At 47.7% G+C, this 20,437-nt stretch overlaps 1 protein-coding gene across 2 annotated transcripts; it reads left to right on the top strand.

Moving 5' to 3' along the window:
• Positions 1-377: 377 nt before the first annotated feature.
• On the top strand, positions 378-19,037 carry FOXRED1 (FAD dependent oxidoreductase domain containing 1). 2 transcript variants are annotated; one of them, XM_077306455.1, is made up of 12 exons: positions 378-555; positions 3,739-3,959; positions 4,758-4,868; positions 6,670-6,788; positions 7,230-7,324; positions 8,418-8,519; positions 10,247-10,323; positions 12,033-12,193; positions 12,870-12,999; positions 13,511-13,615; positions 15,390-15,676; positions 16,406-19,037. In XM_077306455.1, exons 1-11 carry the CDS (start codon positions 423-425, stop codon positions 15,642-15,644), a joined length of 1,509 nt encoding a protein of 502 aa, XP_077162570.1. In that variant the 5' UTR covers positions 378-422; the 3' UTR covers positions 15,645-15,676; positions 16,406-19,037. The 2 variants fall into 2 exon arrangements, with proteins under 2 accessions (XP_077162570.1, XP_077162571.1); XM_077306456.1 differs by lacking the exon at positions 378-555 and adding an exon at positions 1,665-1,931.
• Positions 19,038-20,437: the final 1,400 nt, after the last annotated feature.

Genomic DNA, 20,437 nt, shown 5'->3' with positions numbered 1-20,437 from the left:
GCAGAAAAAGAGAGCGATGATTGGCTTCCGTTGCCGGAAAGCCCTGGATGGCCGAACCATAGAGAGTGACGGAAAGAGCGTCGGTCAGAAAGGTCGCGCGACACCCTCCCCTCTCCTCATTGTCTGATCGCTGATTGGGCTACGAGAACGAACACGTGAGGATAGGCGGGGAGAAAGGGGTGGGAGGGGAAGGACGAAAAGGGAAGGAGAGGATTGGTCGTTCTCCCTCCAGTGAGGAGCGACGGGCGGGACTGTACTCCGGACGGCAGCGAGGAAAGGTCCGCGATCCATTCGTCGGGGAGCCTGGGGAGGGGGCGGGGCTTAAAGGAACCCCGGGGAGAGTCGGCCAATCGGGGCCCTGGGGGCGGGGCGTTCCCCTGCAGCACCTGAGGCGCTTGCGACGGGCTCATTCTGGCCTCGGGATGATCCGCGGAGGAGCCGCGCTGGGCCGTCTGCGGCCCCTGAGGGCGGTATCTGCGCCGCCCTTCGCCAGCCCCCTGGAGCCGCGCCGGCAGTTCGGCACGGGCAAGCCCCGGCGACGCGACATCTTCTCGGGTGCGTCTGGAGCCGCTTGGTTCCCGGGATAGGAAATTCATGCTGGGCGGGCATGGCCGGGTCTGCCTCTTTAACTTGCTTTTGCATTGGCGGGCATGTCCCGGTTGCCTTCTTAGCCTGCTTTTGCGTTTGCCTTTTTTATCTGGCCTTTCCCCGAGGAAGCCGGTGCAGCATGCCTGGTTCTCTTCTGCATGTGACACTGCAACAATCCTGTGATGTAGGCTGGGCAGAGAGAGAGACTGCCTGCCCCAAAGTCTCACAGTAGCAAGTGGGGATTTTAAGCAGGGTGGACTCCCCCTGTTCAAGTTTGACAATTGAACAGCTGCACCAAGAAAAAACACCTACGTTTTGCAAAGTGAGGCGTGGGGGGGTGGGAGAGCATATTTTCAGGGTATGTACTGTTAGCATAGGCCAGGGGTAGTCAAACTGCGGCCCTCCAGATGTCAATGGACTACAATTCCTATGAGCCCCTGCCAGCAAACGCTGGCAGGGGCTCATGGGAATTGTAGTTCATTGACATCTGGAGGGCTGCCGTTTGACTACCCCTGGCATAGGCCAATGTAAGAGGCTCTCCAGCCTGCCCATTGCTTTAGGATGCTCTGGCTTGCTTTAACAAATGCCAATAAAATGATGCTGTGGGTAAAGTTAGGAGGCAGAACATTTCCCTTGTATTTGCTAGTGTTCTGGCTGAATTAGGGGAGGGAGCAGTGGGTCAGTGGTAGAGCATCTGCTTGACAGGCAGAAGGTTCAGGCTCAGCCTTTGTTATCTCCAGTTAAAATAAGGTGACCAGATTTTAACATTGGTAAAGTGGGACACCATTGACTGGGGGGGGGGTGTTCTTGATTTAAAATTTGGCCTATGTCGAGCAACAAAAATTTTCATAGTATTGTAATATATATTTTTTTACTTGCAACATAAGTACAATTTGCCAGGTGCTTCCAGATGTCACTCCAAAAGTGGGACAATCTGGTCACCTTAATTTAAAAGGACCAGTTAAGTCAGGCAATGAGGAAAATCTCAGCCTGAGCAGAGAATACTGAGGGACAAGTAGACTGATTCAGAATAAGGCAACTTCTTGTGTTCTGTTAGCTTTGTGTTTTTAAAACCCCATGTGGCTTACAGGGCAACAACCTTGGTGCCTGGATGGGAGGCTACTGGGGACACCTTTCAACACTGTCTTGAGTTCCATGATGGAGGGAAGGCCAAATACACACCTGGTGTTCCATAGCTGTGTTCTTGCATGTATCCCTTCAGGGAATTTCTATCCCCTGCCCCCATGCATGTAGGACTTCATTTAAAATGTGATCATACATACACATGCTGAAGTGGTATAGACCAGTGTGCAACCTTTGGACTCCTGCAGATGAGACATTCTGTAAGTGGCAAAATCTGGCTTCTTTGTGTGTGTGTGCGTGAGGGGGGGAATACTGGATATTTGGTTTCTCTTTTCCTCCATTTTGCCCACAGATGAATTAGAAATCCTTTTGACTGTAGCTAGATATGCTTTGCTAATCTTCTGCTAGCTTAGTATGAGTTGACTGAATAGTGTGGCCAGTTTTTTCAAAGTTCTTCTTGGGTCATCAGAACCAAGCAATTGTATAATTACTGGGGCACAAAGTGCAAGAGAATCAGAAAGTCCAATAAAAGACACCAGAAATAATGACGATTTTTGCATTTTTATTTGGTACATTATTAACTAGCGCTGTGTCCCACTGCTCTAACGTAACCCATGTTCTAGAGTGGAGGAAGCTGGATCTACCCAAAGTCCATCCAACCCAGTATTGTGTTTCCAGTGGTCAGTAGCCGAATGCCCTTGGAAACTCCCATGCTGCCTCCTTTAGCTGAGTTGCCAAGTCTGTTACTCAGAGATTGTGGTCTTGGACATTCTTAGGTAATGTGGATCTTTTTAGGCCATGACTCAGGCCAAGGCCAAGATTCCAAGTCTCATGTTTTACTGAAAAAACAAGAATGGATAATTTCATTAATATGTGTTCTATGCAAACTAAGTTATAAGGTAGGCCTTTTTCCTACTAAAACAAGAAAGCTACATCCCCCCCCCCAAAAAAAAAAATTCTTGCCTTTCTCATTTAAAATGGGCTTGTTTTCATGCTTTGGGATTTTGTTTTATGTCTTTAGTCAAGAAGTGGGGTTCAGTTATCTGGTAACTTTCTGTTTCTTCACTGATGGAATGCTGGGTTTGGACAGGTTTGAGTCGATATGAGGGTCATGGGCAAGGGGTGGGTTTGGCTTTTCCAACTGCCACTTGGCTACATGGCTGCAGGAGCTTGTTCCTCATCACAGATTTTTTTTTGGGGGGGGGGTGCAGCTCCAGATCAGTACTGCAAGTCTTCTAAACATATTTTGTCTGCCTTTGTCTGTTTCTCCCCCCCCCTCTATTTTGCCCACAAATGAATCCTGAAAGGTTGGTTAAGCTAAAAATTGCAAGGTTAGTTTCATGGCTGAGTGAGGATTTTAATTTTGAGGCTTCCAAGAGTCAACTTGGTGTAATGGCTAAGAGCGGTGCCTTCTAATCTGGAGAGCTGGGTGTGATTCCCCGCTCCTCCATATGCAGCCAGCCAACTGGGTGACTTTAGCCTAGTCACAGTCCTGTTAGAGTTGTTCTCACAGAGCAGTTCTCTCAGAGGTGTCTCAGCCACACTTACCTCACAAGGTGCTGTTGGGGGAGAGGCAAGGCAATTGTAAATTGAGACTCCTGAAAAGAGGGGTATAAAAACCACCTCTTTTTCCTCTAAATTACATTCCCAGTTCACATGGGGTGATAGCGGAGTCCAGTAGACCTGCTTGGACCCCTGTGTAAATGCAGAGTGGAACACTTCTCAATGTACCAGGATCTCAACTAATGCTTTCTGGGCCTCCTCGGCAGACAAGTTAATGTGGAAAAAATTCTCTGAATTTAAAACACTTTTTTAATGGGCAATTTATTTTCATAGCAAAGATGGTGGCTTTATATCTCTGTTGAATACACAGAATATTATTTGCTCAATTGCCTCCATCTTTTATACACACATAGAAACAGGTAACTAAATAACACCAAACTGCAAGAGTGGAAAACCAAGAGAGGTTGGCAGTATGCGTTCAGAATTATACCTTCACTTATTTTTGAGATTGCAGAAACTTGTAATATGGACTCAGTAGTTGACTGACTTTCGCTTTGTGCACAGGTTTTCGGAAGGAGTTAGCAGACTTTGGCAGGAGGCTGAAAGATGTTCGTCCTGGTAGCAACTGGGATCCTTTCGGAATTCCAAAAGACCTCCCTCCCGAGCAGGTGGACATAATCATAGTTGGAGGTGGCATAATTGGCTGGTCCATTGCCTTCTGGCTGAAGATTAAAGAGCCTCGAAAAGGGGGAATTCGGGTGATTGTGATCGAGAGGGACATTCAGGTGAGTCTTGATTGGTCCGAGATCAAAATGGGGCCTTGCTGAAGAGAAAACTTTAAGCACAAAGTGGAATGGGCCGTGTCTGATGAGCTGCGGCAGTGTGGGCTTCCTTCTATAGAGATCACCTCTTTGAAAGGGAAGGCCATTCACTCTGTTGCATGTATAGACCAGACCGATCTGGCCAGATCTCAGAAGCTAAGCAGGGCTGATGCTGGCTCATATTTGGGTGGGAGGTCTCCAGGGATTTGGAGGGGGATAGTTCTTCCCCTGAGCACAAGGAGGTCCTGATGCAGAGGCAGGCAATGGTAAGCCACCTCCAAACGTCCCTCGTGTGGCTGCCAGACAATCCTTGTGTCTCCTGGTTATACTATGCAGATCCTTATACAATAAATAAACAATACCAGAAAGATGACAGTGCCAATTGCTAGCTCCAACAAGAATCCCACGGGGGTACAAGAAGCTAAGAAAGGTAATTTTTCCATTTGAAATGTAGTCGTGTATATCCTGCATTTCTTCCCAATGGGGACGCAAAATGGCTCATACCTTGCCCTCCAGCTTGTCCTCACAACAGCCTTGTGAGGGAGATTAGTACGAGGGTGTGTGGCTGTCCCAAGGTCAGTCAGCAAGCTTCCCTGGCAAGGGGGGGGGGGGGGGTCTTGAGTTTGTGCTACCTGTGAGCAAAGTTGTCACAGCGGGAGGGGGGGGGCTTACTGCTTGTGCTTTTGAAGTACTTTGTTCTTGTGTGGCAGAGATAATTTATACCACCTTTCCCTCTCCCTCTCTCTCCATGCTTCCTTCTAGTACACCAAAGCCTCTACCGTGCTGTCAGTGGGAGGGATACGGCAGCAGTTTTCGACGCCCGAAAATATCAAGATGTCCCAGTTCTCAGCCAATTTCTTGCGCTCTGTCAATGTACGTCCATGAGTTTCTGCAGGATTCTCTACCTGAGGGAGCTCATTCCTACACCTCTGCCTAGCCGCCACTTTTACTTGCCCCATTCCCTGGAATAAGAGCTCTGGAGGAAACAGAGGAAGACCCCTCTCCTTGATAAGCAGCTTGTAGCTTCCCTTCTGATCTCCAGAGTGCTGGGGCAGTGTTTCTGAACAGGTGTCTCACCTGTATACTACCACACCTTTCCCCTGGTGTGTCACTCCCTGAGGTTATGTATTAGGAGCAGTTTTGCAGTTTGCTGCTGTCCTAAGCGATCCATTGTTGTAGCAGCCATGTTCAGGTACCAGCTCTGGAGATGGACCTCCCAGTGGGTGGCTCACCATTCCCTTGCCCTGAAAATAACGAGGTTGCCTCCTGTCTTCCTCCTAACCCCTATTAAGAATGTTGCAGAAAAAGAATCCCTGCAGAGATTGCAACAGTGTCCTGTTTATGGCTACATTTTTCTGTTGGCCGTTCTCTTCAGAAATGAAGACGATGATGGGGGAAAGCTGGCACTGTGTGGTTCTGAAGTTTCGTCCCTTTTTCTCTAGATGAGTGTCCCTTCTCTTGTGTGCAGAGGCACCGCAGATTACTTCCTCCTTCATTCTGATGCTCTAGCAATGCCTGCGTCCTTAAAAAGGGGGTCTCTGCCTTACGCTGAAGCTGCCTTATGCTGAATCAGACCCCTGGTCTGTCAAAGGCTGTTTTGTCTACTCACAGTGGCAGTGGCTGGCCAAGGTCTCGGGGAAAAGTCTTTCACATCACCTGCTGCCAGATCCTTTAACAGGAGATGCTGGGATTGAACCGAGGACCTTCTACTTTGCCATTAAACTACAGCCCCAAAGCAGGCTAGGAGTATGAAGAGGGAGCCAGTTCACACCTTGTGTCCACCACAAACTCATTCAGCTGTTTTCTCACCCACAACCTCTTGCTCTCTAAAAGGGGTAGTAATACTGGCCTGCCCTAACCAATCGTGAGAGCTGAGCAGAGTTGCCCCTGCTTAGTACTTGGATAGGAGACTATCAAAGGAATCCAGGGTGGTTCCAAGTGGCAGGTGATGACCCCCCCCCTGAGCATCTCATGCCTTGGAAAAGTCAGCAGATGTTGGATTTTAATACTACCCTTCCATACGGCTCCGTGCGGTTTACATAGAACGTCTTAGAATACTTACATAGGACTTTATAACAAATATAACCATCATAACATAACGTGACAAGCCTCTTGTGGCGCAAGGTGGTAAGGTAGCCGACATGCTTTTCTGAAGCTCTGCCCATGAGGCTGGGAGTTTAGTCCCAGCAGCCGGCTCAAGGTCGACTCAGCCATCCATCCTTCTGAGGTCGGTAAAATGAGTACCCAGCATGCTGGGGGGGTAAGTGGTAATGACTGGGGAAGGCACTGGCAAACCACCCCGTATTGAGTCTGCCATGAAAACACTAGAGGGCGTCACCCCAAGGGTCAGACATGACTCGGTGCTTGCACAGGGGACACCTTTACGTTGAACATAACATGTCAACCAGGACAGTATTTTAACAGAGCAGTAATACTGACAAATCCTTGGGTAGGTCAGATTGTTCAGTCTGGAAGGGGGTGTTGGCGGGTGGAGAGAACCAGGGGATGTTTTGGGAACTACCCCCCAACTTCTAAACACCAATGTTTTGCCTACCAGGTAGAGCTGATGTGAGGCTCTGATGAACATGCTAGCAACATGCTTCGCTCTAAGTTAATAGCCATCAAGTCCAATCCCTTCCTGTGGTATTGACAGAGCCCCTTTTTTAATTTCCAGGATTACCTCGGTATTTCCAACGAGCCACCCATCGATATCCAGTTTAATCCCATGGGCTATCTTTTCTTGGCTTCTGAGGAAGGGGCTGCTACATTGGAAGAGAATGTAAAAATTCAAAGGTATGGCTCTTGAGGGAGGCTATAGTTGAAGGGAAAGGGGGTGGGGGAGACACAGCTACTGCACAGCTGTTGTTGATCAAAGAGGTAATTGACAAAGGCACGTTGGGGTAGTCAACCTGTGGTCCTCCAGATGTCCATGGACTACTGGCAGGGGCTCGTGGGAATTGTAGTCCATGGACATCTGGAGGACCACAGGTTGACTACCCTTGGTCTAATTGACCTCAGTTGAAAACCTCAGCTTCCCACCTCCAGTGTCCAGGTTATTTCCTGCCTTCAAATTATCTTCCAGTGGACACACATTTAATTCACATTGGGACTCCTTAGGGTAGGGAAAAGCAAGGTATTTAAAAAAACAGCTCTTCTTCTTCCCCGGGGGCAGCTCTAGGAGACCCTCCTCCCAAACAAGCGCTTTCTGATGAGATTTCTCTACCGGCTTTTCAGGACAGAAGGAGCCGAGGTGTCCCTCCTGTCTCCGACCCAACTGAAAAAGAAATATCCGTGGTTGAATACAGATGGCGTAGCTTTGGCTTCTCATGGTATCAGGCTGTTAATTCTCTGTCTGTTGTCGAGCAGGATGTTGAAGGAAAATTCTAGAAATGCAAAAAACAAATCTCAGTTAAAATGTAATACCTAAGATTAAAATACCAATATTGCCCACAGAAATCTATCGTAATGGGAAAACAGGTGGGGGGAAATCACAAACTTACTGGGAGTATCCTGGCAGGAACAGACAGATGGACTTTGGGCAGTCAACTAGCCCATGAGCTGAAGGGCTTTGGATGCACAAGAAGCTGAGATTTGTTATTTCTTTATTTATACCCTGCTTTTCTCCCCAGTGGGCTCCCAAAGTAGTTTTCAGAGTTCTCCCCTCTTCGACTTTATCCTCACAACAACCCTGTCAGGTAGTGTAGGCTAAGGGTGTGTGACTGGCCCATTGAACTTCTGTGGCAGTGTGTTTTTATTTTATGTATTTATTTACATTTATATACCGCCCTCCCCTGAGGCTCAGGGCGGTTCACATAAAGTGTAGAAATGATACATAGAACTTAATTTACATAACCATTTTCATACAACATAAGTACTGTGAACATTAACCTGTAATAATTAAACTGTGTGGGGATTCAAACCTGAGTCTCCGAGACTGTAGTCTGACATTCGACTCCCTGTACTTAGAGTGGGAGGACTGTACTCTTTGTGTTTTTTAATATGTGAAAAAGGAATTAAAAAATTGCCATTTTTTAGAAAAAGCAATGAAAGGCAGGACATTAAAGGAAAAAGGCTTGGAATATTCCTGATCCATCCCCCCCCCCCTTTTCCTTCCTGGTTTTACTTTCCTGCAACCAAATGTCATGGCCAAACTACTTCTAGGCATAATGCTATATGCAGTTCAAACTTAAGGGTATAAACTCTGTTTAGGGTTGTACTTATAATCTGCTTTCCTTGAAAGGAAAACATATAAACTGGCTAGTTTCTTCAAGCCTGAAAGCTGCCCAATGAATCCTTTTTGCTTCTTGGGTTGTGTTATGAAAGTACAGTGATAACTTGCAGGCTGCTTTTTTTTTTTTTAAGTGTCGAGCCATTGTGAGTCTAAGCAGGTCTTTCCCTCTTGCTTGCTCCTCTGTGCTTTAGGCCTAGAAAACGAAGGGTGGTTCGACCCTTGGACTCTTCTGAATGCCCTGCGGCGCAAAGCGATGTCATTGGGTGTCGGCCAGAGCCTTGGAGAAGTGATGTGTGAGTCTTGTTTCTCTCAGAGCCAGCTTGGTGTAGTGGTTAGGAGTGCAGACTTCTAATCTGGCATGCCAGGTTCGATTCTGTGCTCCCCCACATGCAACCAGCTGGGTGACCTTGGGTTGGCCACAGCACTGATAAAGCTGTTCTGACTGGGCAGTGATATCAGCGCTCTCTTAGCCTCACCCACCCCACAGGGTGTCTGTTGTGGGGAGAGGAATGGGAAGGTGACTGTAAGCCGCTTTGAGCCTCCTTCGGGTAGGGAAAAGCAGCATATAAGAACCAACTCTTCTTCTTTCTCCCCTCTCCTTCCTCAGCTGTGATCAACCACATACAGTTGCACTCCTGTTAAAATATACAAAGCAACGTAATCCCCTTCGATTTGGGGAACGTGGAACTCGTAGGACCAAACTGAACTGGGTTTTAGCTTCTGTGCCGGAATGTGGAATTTGGCTTGAGAAAGCAGCCGTGGGGAGTGGGGGGGTCTGATGAATTCGGAGCGTGCTGCTAGAGAGCATGAACAAAACTACTTTTGACTCCTGTAAAATAATAATAAAAATAAATATAGGTTACTTCCTGCAATATACACCCAGAGACATATTTGCATAAAAGCAATTTTAGGGTAGTTGGTGGGGTAAAATGCTGTCAAGGTGAGGAGAAGAGCTGGTTTTTTTTTTGGACCCCACTTTTTACTACCCAAAGGAATTGCAAAGCAGCTTGCAATCCCCTGCCCTTCCTCTCCTCACAACAGACACCTTGTAAGGGAGGTGGGACTGAGTGAGTTCTGAGAGAACTGGGACTTAATTCTCAGTGGCTCCTACTAAGTGCTATGGTGGGTAGGGTAGACCAGTGGTCCCCAACCTTTTTTTGGCTGGTGACCGGCAGGGCGACGGCCACGCCCGCGCTGCGTGCATGCGCATGCACACATGCGCGCTGCACGGCCGAAATCATGCATGCACGGCACTTTCGCGATGCGCGGCGCAGCCCTTATCCCCCCCCCCCCCCGCAGTAAGAAGCTTCCCGGGCCGCAAGCTTGCGGCCTGGGAAGTTTTTTACTGCGGGGGAGGGCAGGGAGAGGGAACTGCGGCCCGGACAGCAGGTTGGGGACCACTGGGGTAGACTGAATGGAATTAGCCAGAGAGCTTAAGGCTGGGGCAGGGTCTCCTCTTTCTAAATATTTCACCAGAATTTTGTGGCCCTTTCTTGCATATCCAGGGAAATGCCAATTGTCACTTTGGGTTCAGGAGGCAAATTTCCGGGGATGCTGGTGTTTTGAGGGGGCATCACCTGGGCATGGAACTGAGGTCGCTGTGGGTGGGCAGGGAGTTGTGAATTGCCTGCGTTCTGCAGGGGGTTGATGACCTTGGAGATCCCTTCCAACTCTATGATAGAGAGGAGATATAGTTTCTAGCTCCGTTGTTTTCCTGCTCTTCTCTACTCTCTCCTGAGGTGAAAAAGTAAAAGGCCACATTCCGAGGGAAGAAATGGGCTGTTGTGCTGGGAACCTCACCTGCTTTGGTGGACCGGCCGGCAACCTGAGCTCTTTCACCTCCTCACTCATAATGATAATGATTGTTATGACTATGGGAGAGGAAGGAATTTGCCCTCTTAATTCCATGAGTTAGGCGGGGGGGGGGGGGTCTAGTCGTTGGTAGAACCCCGTGGGTGTGTGCTGCCTTTCGCGTTGCTGTGCTAACCACGGCTACTTCTCTGTCTGTCTTCCGCTCCAGCTTTCAGTTGTTCTTCCAACCAATTGGTGACGGAGGATGGGGTGGACGTTAATTTCTCCCGCATCGTGTTTGTAAACGTAAGTAGGCCTTCCGGGACAATGGAGGAATGGTCTGCCAGTGGCTTCTGGTCATGGTGACTGAGTCCGCCGCTGAATCCCAGGGCCAGGAGGCAAAATTGGGAGTCTTAGCTTCTATGCCCCGGTGTTGGCCCTCCAAGGGATCTGATTGGCCTTGTGTGAGAGAAATCTGCAGGACTAGATAAGCCATCGATCTTATCCGGCACCTCTTTTCTGACATTCTTGTGCCCTTAACTCCTTTCATGGAAGGAGAGCCAGCTTGGTGTCGTGGTTCTAATCTGGCATGCCAGGTTCGATTCTGCACTCCCCCACATCCGTCCGTCCGAGTAAAATCCACAGTCTTCCTGCGGTGGTGGCCACGGGGAAGGCCTGCTAAAGCACATTTGGTGATGGAAGCAATGCAGCGATCCTGCAAAAGCCTGCATGACAGCACTCTGGGGGTTGTGAAGCCAGCCTGAGAACTTCTAACAAGGGCCCCAGTGTTTTATTGATGCAATTCCTTGGCAGATGTATCCCCCCCCCCCTCCTGCACTCAAGGTGGCTGCAAAAGACGTCGCTTTGATTCAAAATCTCAATATAAATATACAATAGCCATGAATTGTGTAAGTTCTTGCAAAATAAGGTGTGCTCTGTGAAAGGCTGCTAAAGGACATGTCTGTGCTGTAATGTCAGGCTGTTAGAGCCAGTTTGGTGTAGTGGTTAGGAGCGTGGACTTCTAATCTGGCATGCCGGGTTCGATTCTGCACTCCCCCACATGCAGCCAGCTGGGTGACCTTGGGCTCGTCACGGCACTGATAAAACTGTTCTGACCAAGCAGTGATATCAGGGCTCTCTCAGCCTCACCTACCTCACAGGGTGTCTGTTGTGGGGAGAGGAATGGGAAGGCGACTGTAAGCCGCTTTGAGCCTCCTTCGGGTAGGGAAAAGCGGCATATAAGAACCAACTCTTCTTCTTCTTCTTCTTCTTCTTCTACTACGAAGCTGGGGGGGGGGTGATGGACTGGAAAGTACAAGCTCCCCCCAAACTGTTGTTTGTGGACTCGTCCAGGGGTGGCAATGCTGGCAGGGGCTCGTGGGAATGGTAGTCCATGAACATCTGGAGGACCACAGGTTGACTACCCCTGGACTAACGGATACATTTGTACGTTATTTTTTTCTGCCAGAAACTACACCTTCCTCCTGAGATTACCCGAGAGACTGCCTCTCTACTTCTACCCCCCGGAGAACACTTTGTTCTTCAAATACCAACTGGTTGGTGGTCCCTGGCCACAAGGAGGGCCATGACATTCTCTGTCCTAGCCTTGACCTGGTGGAATGAGCACATCTGGGCCCTGTTGGAATTAGCACAATTCTGCAAGGCCTGTAAGGCGGAGCTCTTCCAACAGGCTTTTGGTTGGGGTCAAAGCTAACATCTATCTCCCTATCTGTTCATGACCCCAACCACTCATCGGTCCATCTGTTTATGTTCTGACACTCCCAAATCATCCTGAATTTCTGGGAGAAATTCAGTATTCATAACCTATATGTCACGGTAGTATCGTTGCTGTTTTACCCTGTTTTAACTTGTCATCGTTTCTTTAAGTCGGTTTTAATCTAATCTTATTGACTGCTGTTGTATCTTTTACATCTTTGTATACCGCCCTGAGCCGGCTAGCTGGAAGGGTGGTCTAAAAATCCAAGCAACCTGAACAAACCACCACCCCCTTCTAGGTCCAGTTGCCTGACAGCATAGAGTGTTTCCCGATTGAGTGTTCCATGGTGGTGAATGCAGCTGGGGCCTGGTCTGGGAGAGTGGCAGAGATGGCCGGCATTGGGACCGGGCCGCCAGATTCGTTGACAGGGATCAAGCTACCTGTGGAACCGAAGAAAAGGTATGTTTCAATACAGCACTTGCATTGCATTGGGGAGCCACAATGCCTGCCTGCCTGCCTGCCTTGAGGAGATGAGCATCGGGGCAGTAGCTAGAGCAGGGGCCCCCCAGTGTGTTGCCAGGATGCCATCATCCGCTAACACCTTTCGTGGCGTCCACCAAGCGTGTATACGAAGTGGATGAGGTCAGGCTGGCTTTTGCCCAGGATGCGTTTTGATTGGCCGCTAGTGACTTGACTGGAAGTGCAGATTTGTAAAAACGTTGCTGTTTGTGAGAGTTGCCAAAGCACAAGGATCTTCGGTGTCTGACTGAAGGTAAGCTGTGTCAGCCATTTTTTTCCACTAAGCTGTGTCAGAATTCCAGAGGAGTCCAGAGGCTCGAAATGGACCCGCAGGCACGATATGTTCTCCAGAGACGGTTCCACTCTGCGAACACCAATTTGCGGGTGATCCCTAGCGTTCGGATGGTCTGGGCCCAGAGCCTGGTGGAATGAGCTTCCAGCTGAGATCCCAGGCCCTGACGTAGCTGTCAAAGTTCCGCAGGGCCTGTAAAACGGCATTCTTCCACCAGGCCTATGGTTGAGACCACAGTGGTGGTCCTCCCCACTTTGGTTGTAGCTGAACCCCGTATGTGGATTGTTATGAGTTACTGAGATTTTTTCTTCCTTTTGTCTCCAGGTATGTCTATGTCTGGAACTGCCCCATGGGGCCTGGCTTAGAGACTCCCATGTTAATTGACACCTCAGGAGCTTACTTCCGCAGGGAAGGCATCGGCGGCAACTATCTTGGGAGCATCAGCCCCACAGAGGTGAGCGTGCTGTGGCTTTGTGGGAGCTTGATGAAGTGTCATCTCTCTCCTCACATGGAGGAGAGCAGCCTTGTAAGAACAGGGTGTCTTCCACGTCATTCCTTCCATGAATATCAGGCCGGTTAACGCGGCCCATCCCTTTTGGTCCCCGAATGGCAAATGGCCAGGGTTCCCCGCTGCTAGATGTAGCTATGATTTGATCCTGGGTCTCCAAGGGGAAAAAATCCATCGCTCGCTACATTCTATAGCCTGTCCTGTTCTGAAGCACTCGGGGTTTGTTGGCCTTGATGTCACTAAAGACTCACGCACACCACTAAAGTCTCTTTGAGCTGCATGCTGGAATTTGGAGTCAGGCTATTGAGTCATCAACCACCACCATCTTGGAAGGAGATGCCATGTGTTTCTCAGCTCTGGACATATTCCAGGCTTAAACTGTTGCTGCCTTTGGAAGGGCTGTGCTGGTGTCTGGTGCAAATGGTGGGCAACAAACAGCCCTGTCTTCCCTTTTCAGGAAGAAGAGCCGGATATTAAGGACCTGGAGGTGGATCATGAGTTCTTCCAAGAGAAAGTCTGGCCCAAGCTGGCTCACAGAGTGCCAGCCTTTGAATCCCTAAAGGTAAATTAAGGAATGATTGTCTTCCCAGCTCCTTCCCTGAAACTTTCTTCTTAAGATCTTGTGCAAAAATTAAAAATAAACAACTTTATTTTTCTAGCCTGCGTTTCCTGGTTGGTTCAGGGCAGGTGACATCATTTTAAAATATACAAGTAATAGATTCAAATGGGTAGCTGTGTTGGTCTGAAGTAGCACAATAAAATCAGGGTCCAGTAACACCTTTAAGACCAACAAAGATTTATTCAGGGCATGAGCTTTCAAGTGCAAGCACTCTTTGTCAGACATATAATAGAATTAATAGTTAAAACTAGAGAGAGAGAGAACCGGCCTCTTACTGAGAGTGATTAGGTTAGGATGGGCAGATCAGTACTTTATAAGAGGGAGTTCTTTGGCAGGGGAGCCAGCGTTCTTACATGTTAAATTTCTGGCCTCAACCATAGGCCTTGTGGGAACAGCTCTGTTTTATGGGACCTCTGGAACTGCTGAAGGCCCTGGAAGACCCTGATCTCCCCAGGGAGAGTGTTCCACCAGGCCTTTACCTCTTTTGAGCTAGGGATCCTGCTTGGTTTTCTAACTGCAGTTTTGATCATTGGGGCTGTAAATTTGTGGGCTGTGGCTTTCTTGTATGGGTGTTCTCGCCCTTCTTTTCCACTTTAAAGCTAACTAGGTATTATAAACGTTGTTCCTGATGTGGAGAGTTTATCCATTTACATATGCATGAGTGACATTACAGGACTTGGGGGCCTCTTCGGTACTTCTAGTTCCCACAAGCCAGACAATAATACTAATACCTCAGCCTGTTACTTGGAGGGGTAGTTGCTAGGACCAATTTTGGTGTCCGGTTCCCCTGTATCCTTTGAGGCTTCTTCCTTTTCAGGTAACTTCTGACATTGGAGTGGTTAAGCCACATGATTTACATGAATGAGTCAGCTTAAGCCTGCAGTACTGGTAGAATTTTTGCCTTGGGATGCGGTCTCATTCACACATTCAGCTGCAAGTCGTTGAATGATGGTGAATGAACATGTGTGACTTGACCTTTAGTGTTAATATGCTAAATCTGGAGAGTGAGTAAAGTCCAAGAGGCTGGCAATTCAGAATGCTCCTTTCAGATTTAAATGGCAATAAATAGACCCTTGGACTCTGCCAGCAGCTGTAATAACTACTTGCATGATTCAATTTATATTATTTATATATTGAGATCCTTTCTATCCTGTCTTCTCCATAGAGACTTATCTCTTTGTACGGGGCTTATAAAGTAAAAAACAAGAACAAAGCACCATGAAAGCCCAGCAACAGCAGAAAAGTAGCCTAAATGATGTAGGACCTTAAAAACTTGCCCCACAAAAAATAATTTGCGGTAGGAGTGAACTGTAAAATCAGCTGAAATGCTCTAACAGCTTAGGCCTCCATAGTGCTGCTCTCTTGAGTAGCTGGAACGGCCTTTGTCTGTTGCAGGGAGAGAAGGGTTAAGTGATTGTTGGCTACTTTGAGACTCCTTTGTGTAGTGAAAAGTGGGGTATAAAACCCTAGCTCTTCTGTTGCATTGTTGCTTAGGTATGTTCTCAGCCTGGGATGGCTGGCCAGGATTTAGTTAATCCATAGAAGAGTAAATTCTCCATCCAAAGGGCAGCTCAGTAAGTAAAGCCCATTTTGGTGTCAAAGGAGAACAGCTCTTCCTTTCAGGAGCTTTTGATAGTTCTCTCCCCCCCCCCCCCAAAGAGCCCCTGTCACTTTTCCTTGGCAAGGACTTGTATTCTTACTTTTCCTTTTGTTGCAGGTGAAGAGTTCCTGGGCTGGCTACTATGACTACAACACCTTTGACCAGAACCCTGTAATTGGCCTGCACCCGCTGGTGGCCAACCTCTACTTGGCTTCTGGCTTCAGTGGGCATGGGCTGCAGCATTCCCTGGCTGTGGGCAACTGCATTGCTGAGCTCATCCTAGAGGGAAAGTACAAGACCATTGACCTTGCACGATTCTCCTTTGATCGGATCATCAGAGACAAAAAAATGCTAGAGAGGAATATCATCTAGCAGGGCCAGAGATCCTGGAACAGGCTCCGATGGTGAGTCCCCCAGCCCTGGCTTGCCCTTTCCCCCATGTTAGTGATTTCACAAATAACTCTTTGCTTCGAGTCTCACCTTGCATGCTGCTATATAGTGTGCTCTGCCTCCTGGGTTGGGAGGATTGAGTGAGGTGTGGAGCCATGGTAGGCATCCTGTTTACCTGTCCAGGGTAGGAAATTTCAAGTCCTTAACTCCAACTTCCTGCTTGTATAGAATTGAGGAGCAGGAGGGGATGCTGTAGGGAATTTCTCCTAGTCTCTGTGTTAAAGGCCATAGGGATAATGGGAAATAGACTTGAGTATCCTTAAGGAGTCACAGTGCATCCTCCTCAAGCTCTTCTCTCCCCAGTCACTGCATCCCCAATCTCTTAGCAGTTGCCAAGGCAGCATTGGAAAACCAAAGTTATTGCTGCTGATCCATAGAGCTATTATAACATACGGGTCAGCCAGGTCTCTCAGCAGGAGAAACCATTCCTCTGCAGCCCTGACTTCTGCACTGGTTCCTCACTACAGTATACCTCCCAAAGTTCTCCCTGGCTTGCCATCCACATCCCTTGCTTGCTCCCCCTCAGCCTGTTGCATGATTCTATGATTTGCAGCTTGGTGCATCTTGGACATAAATGATGATGGCCCACTGCAGTGCTCTTGAGCAGATCCACTTTAATAGTGCTTTCAGTTTGTTTGGGGGAGTTCTGCAGAACAACAATTGACGGTGTTACTCCTTTGCAGGGGGAAATGTGCTCTCCCTTCCAGCTGGTTCCTTGACTATGCTGCTGATTAATGGCAATCAGCTGGAAGCCAAGATTTTTCAGATGCTGCTGAAGAGTGAAGTTTGGCTTCTGTTAATGCACAGACTAGATCCTGGATAATGAAATGGAACGTCTGACAGCTGGTTGATGCCTCGTTGTCATGAAACCCTTGATCTTGCCAGCACTTGAGAAGGTGTCTGCTTACCTTGCAAGACCAAAAGATTTTATCTCCAGATGGAAAAAAGCACAGCCTGCTGTAATGGGGTGCATTTTTTCTCGCACTGTGTTCAATCTTGGGAGACTGTTAAAATCAATCCTTGATTTTGGAGCAAGAGACTTCATAGGATTAGCAGCTTCTGCTCTTGGTCCCGAGCGGAGGATTACCCTCCCCTCCAGCTGATCACGGCAGAATCGTATGCAGATTTACTCAGAAGCTAGTCCTGGTGGGACATGGAAATAATTGGGTGCAGTATTCGGAGACTTGAGCCTTTCTGGACTTGGAAGATGGGTAAAATCAAGTTTTTAAAAGCTTGTAGCAGAATGTCACTTATTCCTCCTGGGCTGGGCACCAGTTCATGTTTCAAAAACCTGATTTCATCAGGAAGGGTAGCACGCCATCGGTAGCTGGACAGAACATAGAACAAAACAAAGTCATCAAAAGAAACATTGGGAGGAGGAAGAGGAGGACAATCCAAGTTCTCTAGAAACAATGCGACTTCACCGCAGCCCCCTCAAATACTCAACTTCTTGGTTTTCCTTACATTGCAGAGAGGGAAGCAAAGAATCTAGTGTCTTTCTCTAGACTTTCTGGCCAATTCCAGTGTGTCTATTCTCCTTGGCCCAACATTGGGTTGACAGTTCTATTCAGTACATGTAGTGAAGGGATTGCTGATATGGTGCCTACTGACACATGTTCCGGTGTGCACAAAATGGTTGTAGACAGGGGGTAGAGTTTTTACCCAGCAAGGCTTCTGATTGGTCATTGGAGATGTGCTTTTTATGGCTGGTTCTGCCTCCTGTGGCAGCCATTTTGTGGCAGTACCTACTGCATTGTGTCAAAATTCCAGTGGTGCCTGCAGGTGTTCACGTCCTTGGATTGCCAGGATGCTGCCTCTCGTATTGGACTGTAATCCTCAAATGAGTACAGGAATAGAAAATAAAGTTTGAAACTTACAAGGTTGAATCCTGAGTTGAACATTATAGATCCCTGTGATGCAAGACACCAATGCCTGGTTTTTATGATGTAATTCATCCTTGTTTAAAGATAGGGATGGGCAGAAACTGGGGCACAAATCCACAAAAATGCCTTAGTTCATATATCCCGAACTGAGATTCAAGGGGATGAGTCTCCCCTGAACATTTCATGGACCTTTGTTTGGTTTGGTGGTTTGGCTGTCAGCCATTTTCGGCTGACAGCCGATGAATGCCCATGCCCCTTGCTGTCAACCCAAAGTGGCTTCAAGCTATATTGATCATTGATTTTGCTCCTTTCTCACTTCTGAGCAGGAGGGAGCAAAATCTATTGCTGCTGACAGTGGAGGTGTGCATACCTTTCTGCTGTGGCTGGAAGTCATTTCAACATGCCGTTTAGGCCCCCCCTGTTTAGAAGTGGAAAGAACTGAAACAGACCAGTTCATTTCAGGAGAATTGGGTTATCTGGATTCAGGGGTTCCGTTTGGGAACGTCCAGAATCGGACCAGAATTTCCAGTCTGTCCCCATGCCTAGTTAAAATTTCATTTAAGCCACAAAGGTTACCACCAACCAAGCGTGTCCTTCCTGTGCAAAATGGCCATCCATCCTTGACTACCTCCAGTTGGCCTCTTTAAAGGGCTTGAGGGCAATTCTGCTTTGGGTGCGTTACTCATTTACTGTCTAAAACAGGAGTAGTCAAAGTGTGGCCCTCCAGATGTCCATGGACTACAATTCCCATGAGACCCTGCCAGCGAATGCTGGCAGGGGCTCATGGGAATTGTTGTCCATGGACATCTGGAGAGCCACAGTTTGTCTGCCCCTGGCTCTAAACAAACATACAGTGGAGATGGAGTGCTGTATGTTCACATGTCAGTATTCTTTCCTGTTTAGGGAGGGGATTGTGGAGGTGTCCACAGAGAAATGGAAGTTAATGGTATTGCATTATTCCTATGCAGTCCCGTGTTTCCTGTGCTCAGAATAAAACTAAAAAATTAAAATGGGGTTGGCAGACAATTCTGCAGGCAGGGCTTCAATGCACAGAATAAACTTGGCTCTGGCTCCTGCCGCGTGGAATGAGATCTCAGAACATCAGGGCCCTGACGGAACTTTCCAAAGTCTTCAGGGCCTGCAAAATGGAGCTCTTCTTACAGGCTTATTTATGGTTGAGGCTGCCCAGAATTAAAACTTTATCACCGGGCTTCCCTCTCCTCAACTCCTCTGGCCCTGTTATTGAGTTATTAACACCAAATAGACCGGCTACAGGCAATTCTTTAAAAAAAACTTTTAAAATTACCCATGAATTGATGTTTTATGTATTTTATTATATTGTTCAAACGTGTATTTTGTTTTTGTAGCCCTGAGACGGCTAGTCCGGGAGGGGCAGTCATCATCAACCCATAAATAAAATCCAGTTCAAACATGGGGTTTTCCTTACAGTGTCTTCTTGGAAGTAGAGCAAATAGCTGCATTATCTCCTCTGTCCCCCAGACCAGGGGTAGTCAACCTGTGGTCCTCCAGATGTCCATGGGCGACAATTCCCATGAGCCCCTGCCAGTGTTTGCAAACACTGGCAGGGGCTCATGGGAATTGTAGTCCATAGACATCTGGAGGACCACAGGTTGACTACCCCTGCCCCAGACTATAGAAGTACACTGCACTCTACCATTCCAAATCACATTACATTTTACAATACATTACCACCTATTCTCCCAAAGAAGAAATAATAAAGTGCACGTACGTCCCTTCGAGGGCGCAGTTGAGAACGCAGATGTAAGAACTGAATGAGGTTAGCATCTATAGTTAAATCCTGAGGAGCAGGGATGTTGGTGCTTCAAATGTTAAGCTCTCCAGTGGCAACTATAAGACCGGCAACGTTATTCAAGGGGCAGGCTTTCACGTAGAGGGGTCTTGTTCAGTAACAAAGGACTTCCCCTCTTCTTGCAAGCAATAATGAATGGCAACCTCAGGTAATAAGTATTATTTAAAGTGACAATTTAAAGGGGGGGGTTAATTAAATAAATAATAAACAAGAAATAAGTTTGCGCTTTAGAGATATTAGGAAAATCCCAGCTGGAACTAGGGAAAGTTGGGGGGGGGGAGCAAAATGTCCAATTTTTGGCTATTTTGCAGTTTGGGGCCACTTTCCACATGCACCATTGGAAAAAAGCTCGCAACGGCGACTCATAAGGGATTCCGTGTGGGCTTTCGGAGCCCCACCCACTTTGCAGACCTAACCTTCAGCAAGGACCCTGCCCAGGGCGCTGCCTCTGGGAGACTTCCCTTATTATAAGGTGACCAGATTTTAACATTGGTAAAGAAGGACATCATTGTCCGGGGGGGGGGGTCTTGATTTAAAATTTGGTCTATATGGAGCAACAAAAAGTTGCATAGAACGCAAAAATAGTATTGTAATATATATTTTTAAATTTCAATATAAGTACAATTTGCCAGGTACCCCCAGATGTCCTTCCAAAAGTGGGACAACCTGGTCACCTTTATTATTTTTAATGCAACATTTTATTACTGCAACATTTGCGCAGTAAAATGTTAGCCGTGATTTGATAACAAATACTCTGTAATTTCCTCTACGAGTCCTGGTCATTTTGGGCTTGCAACGGATCGACGCGGCGCCCGCTCAGCGTGCGAAATCCGTATCCCCAAGCATACGTTCTCTGCGCAGAAGGGGGGAAAGGCCAGGAACACGCAACGCTCACACGTGTTTGCGGATTCCCACGCGGCAGGCTGTGATCCCTGCAGCAACTATTTCACAAACTTCCCTATTTCACAAACTTCAAAGCAATTTTTTCCCGTGTATCCCGC

Source organism: Paroedura picta, chromosome 12 (genome assembly GCF_049243985.1).
Source record: "Paroedura picta isolate Pp20150507F chromosome 12, Ppicta_v3.0, whole genome shotgun sequence".
Taxonomy (NCBI): Eukaryota; Metazoa; Chordata; class Lepidosauria; order Squamata; family Gekkonidae; genus Paroedura; species Paroedura picta.
The sequence above is the reverse complement of the archived record's forward strand: the minus strand, read 5'-3'. Positions and strand labels throughout refer to the sequence as shown.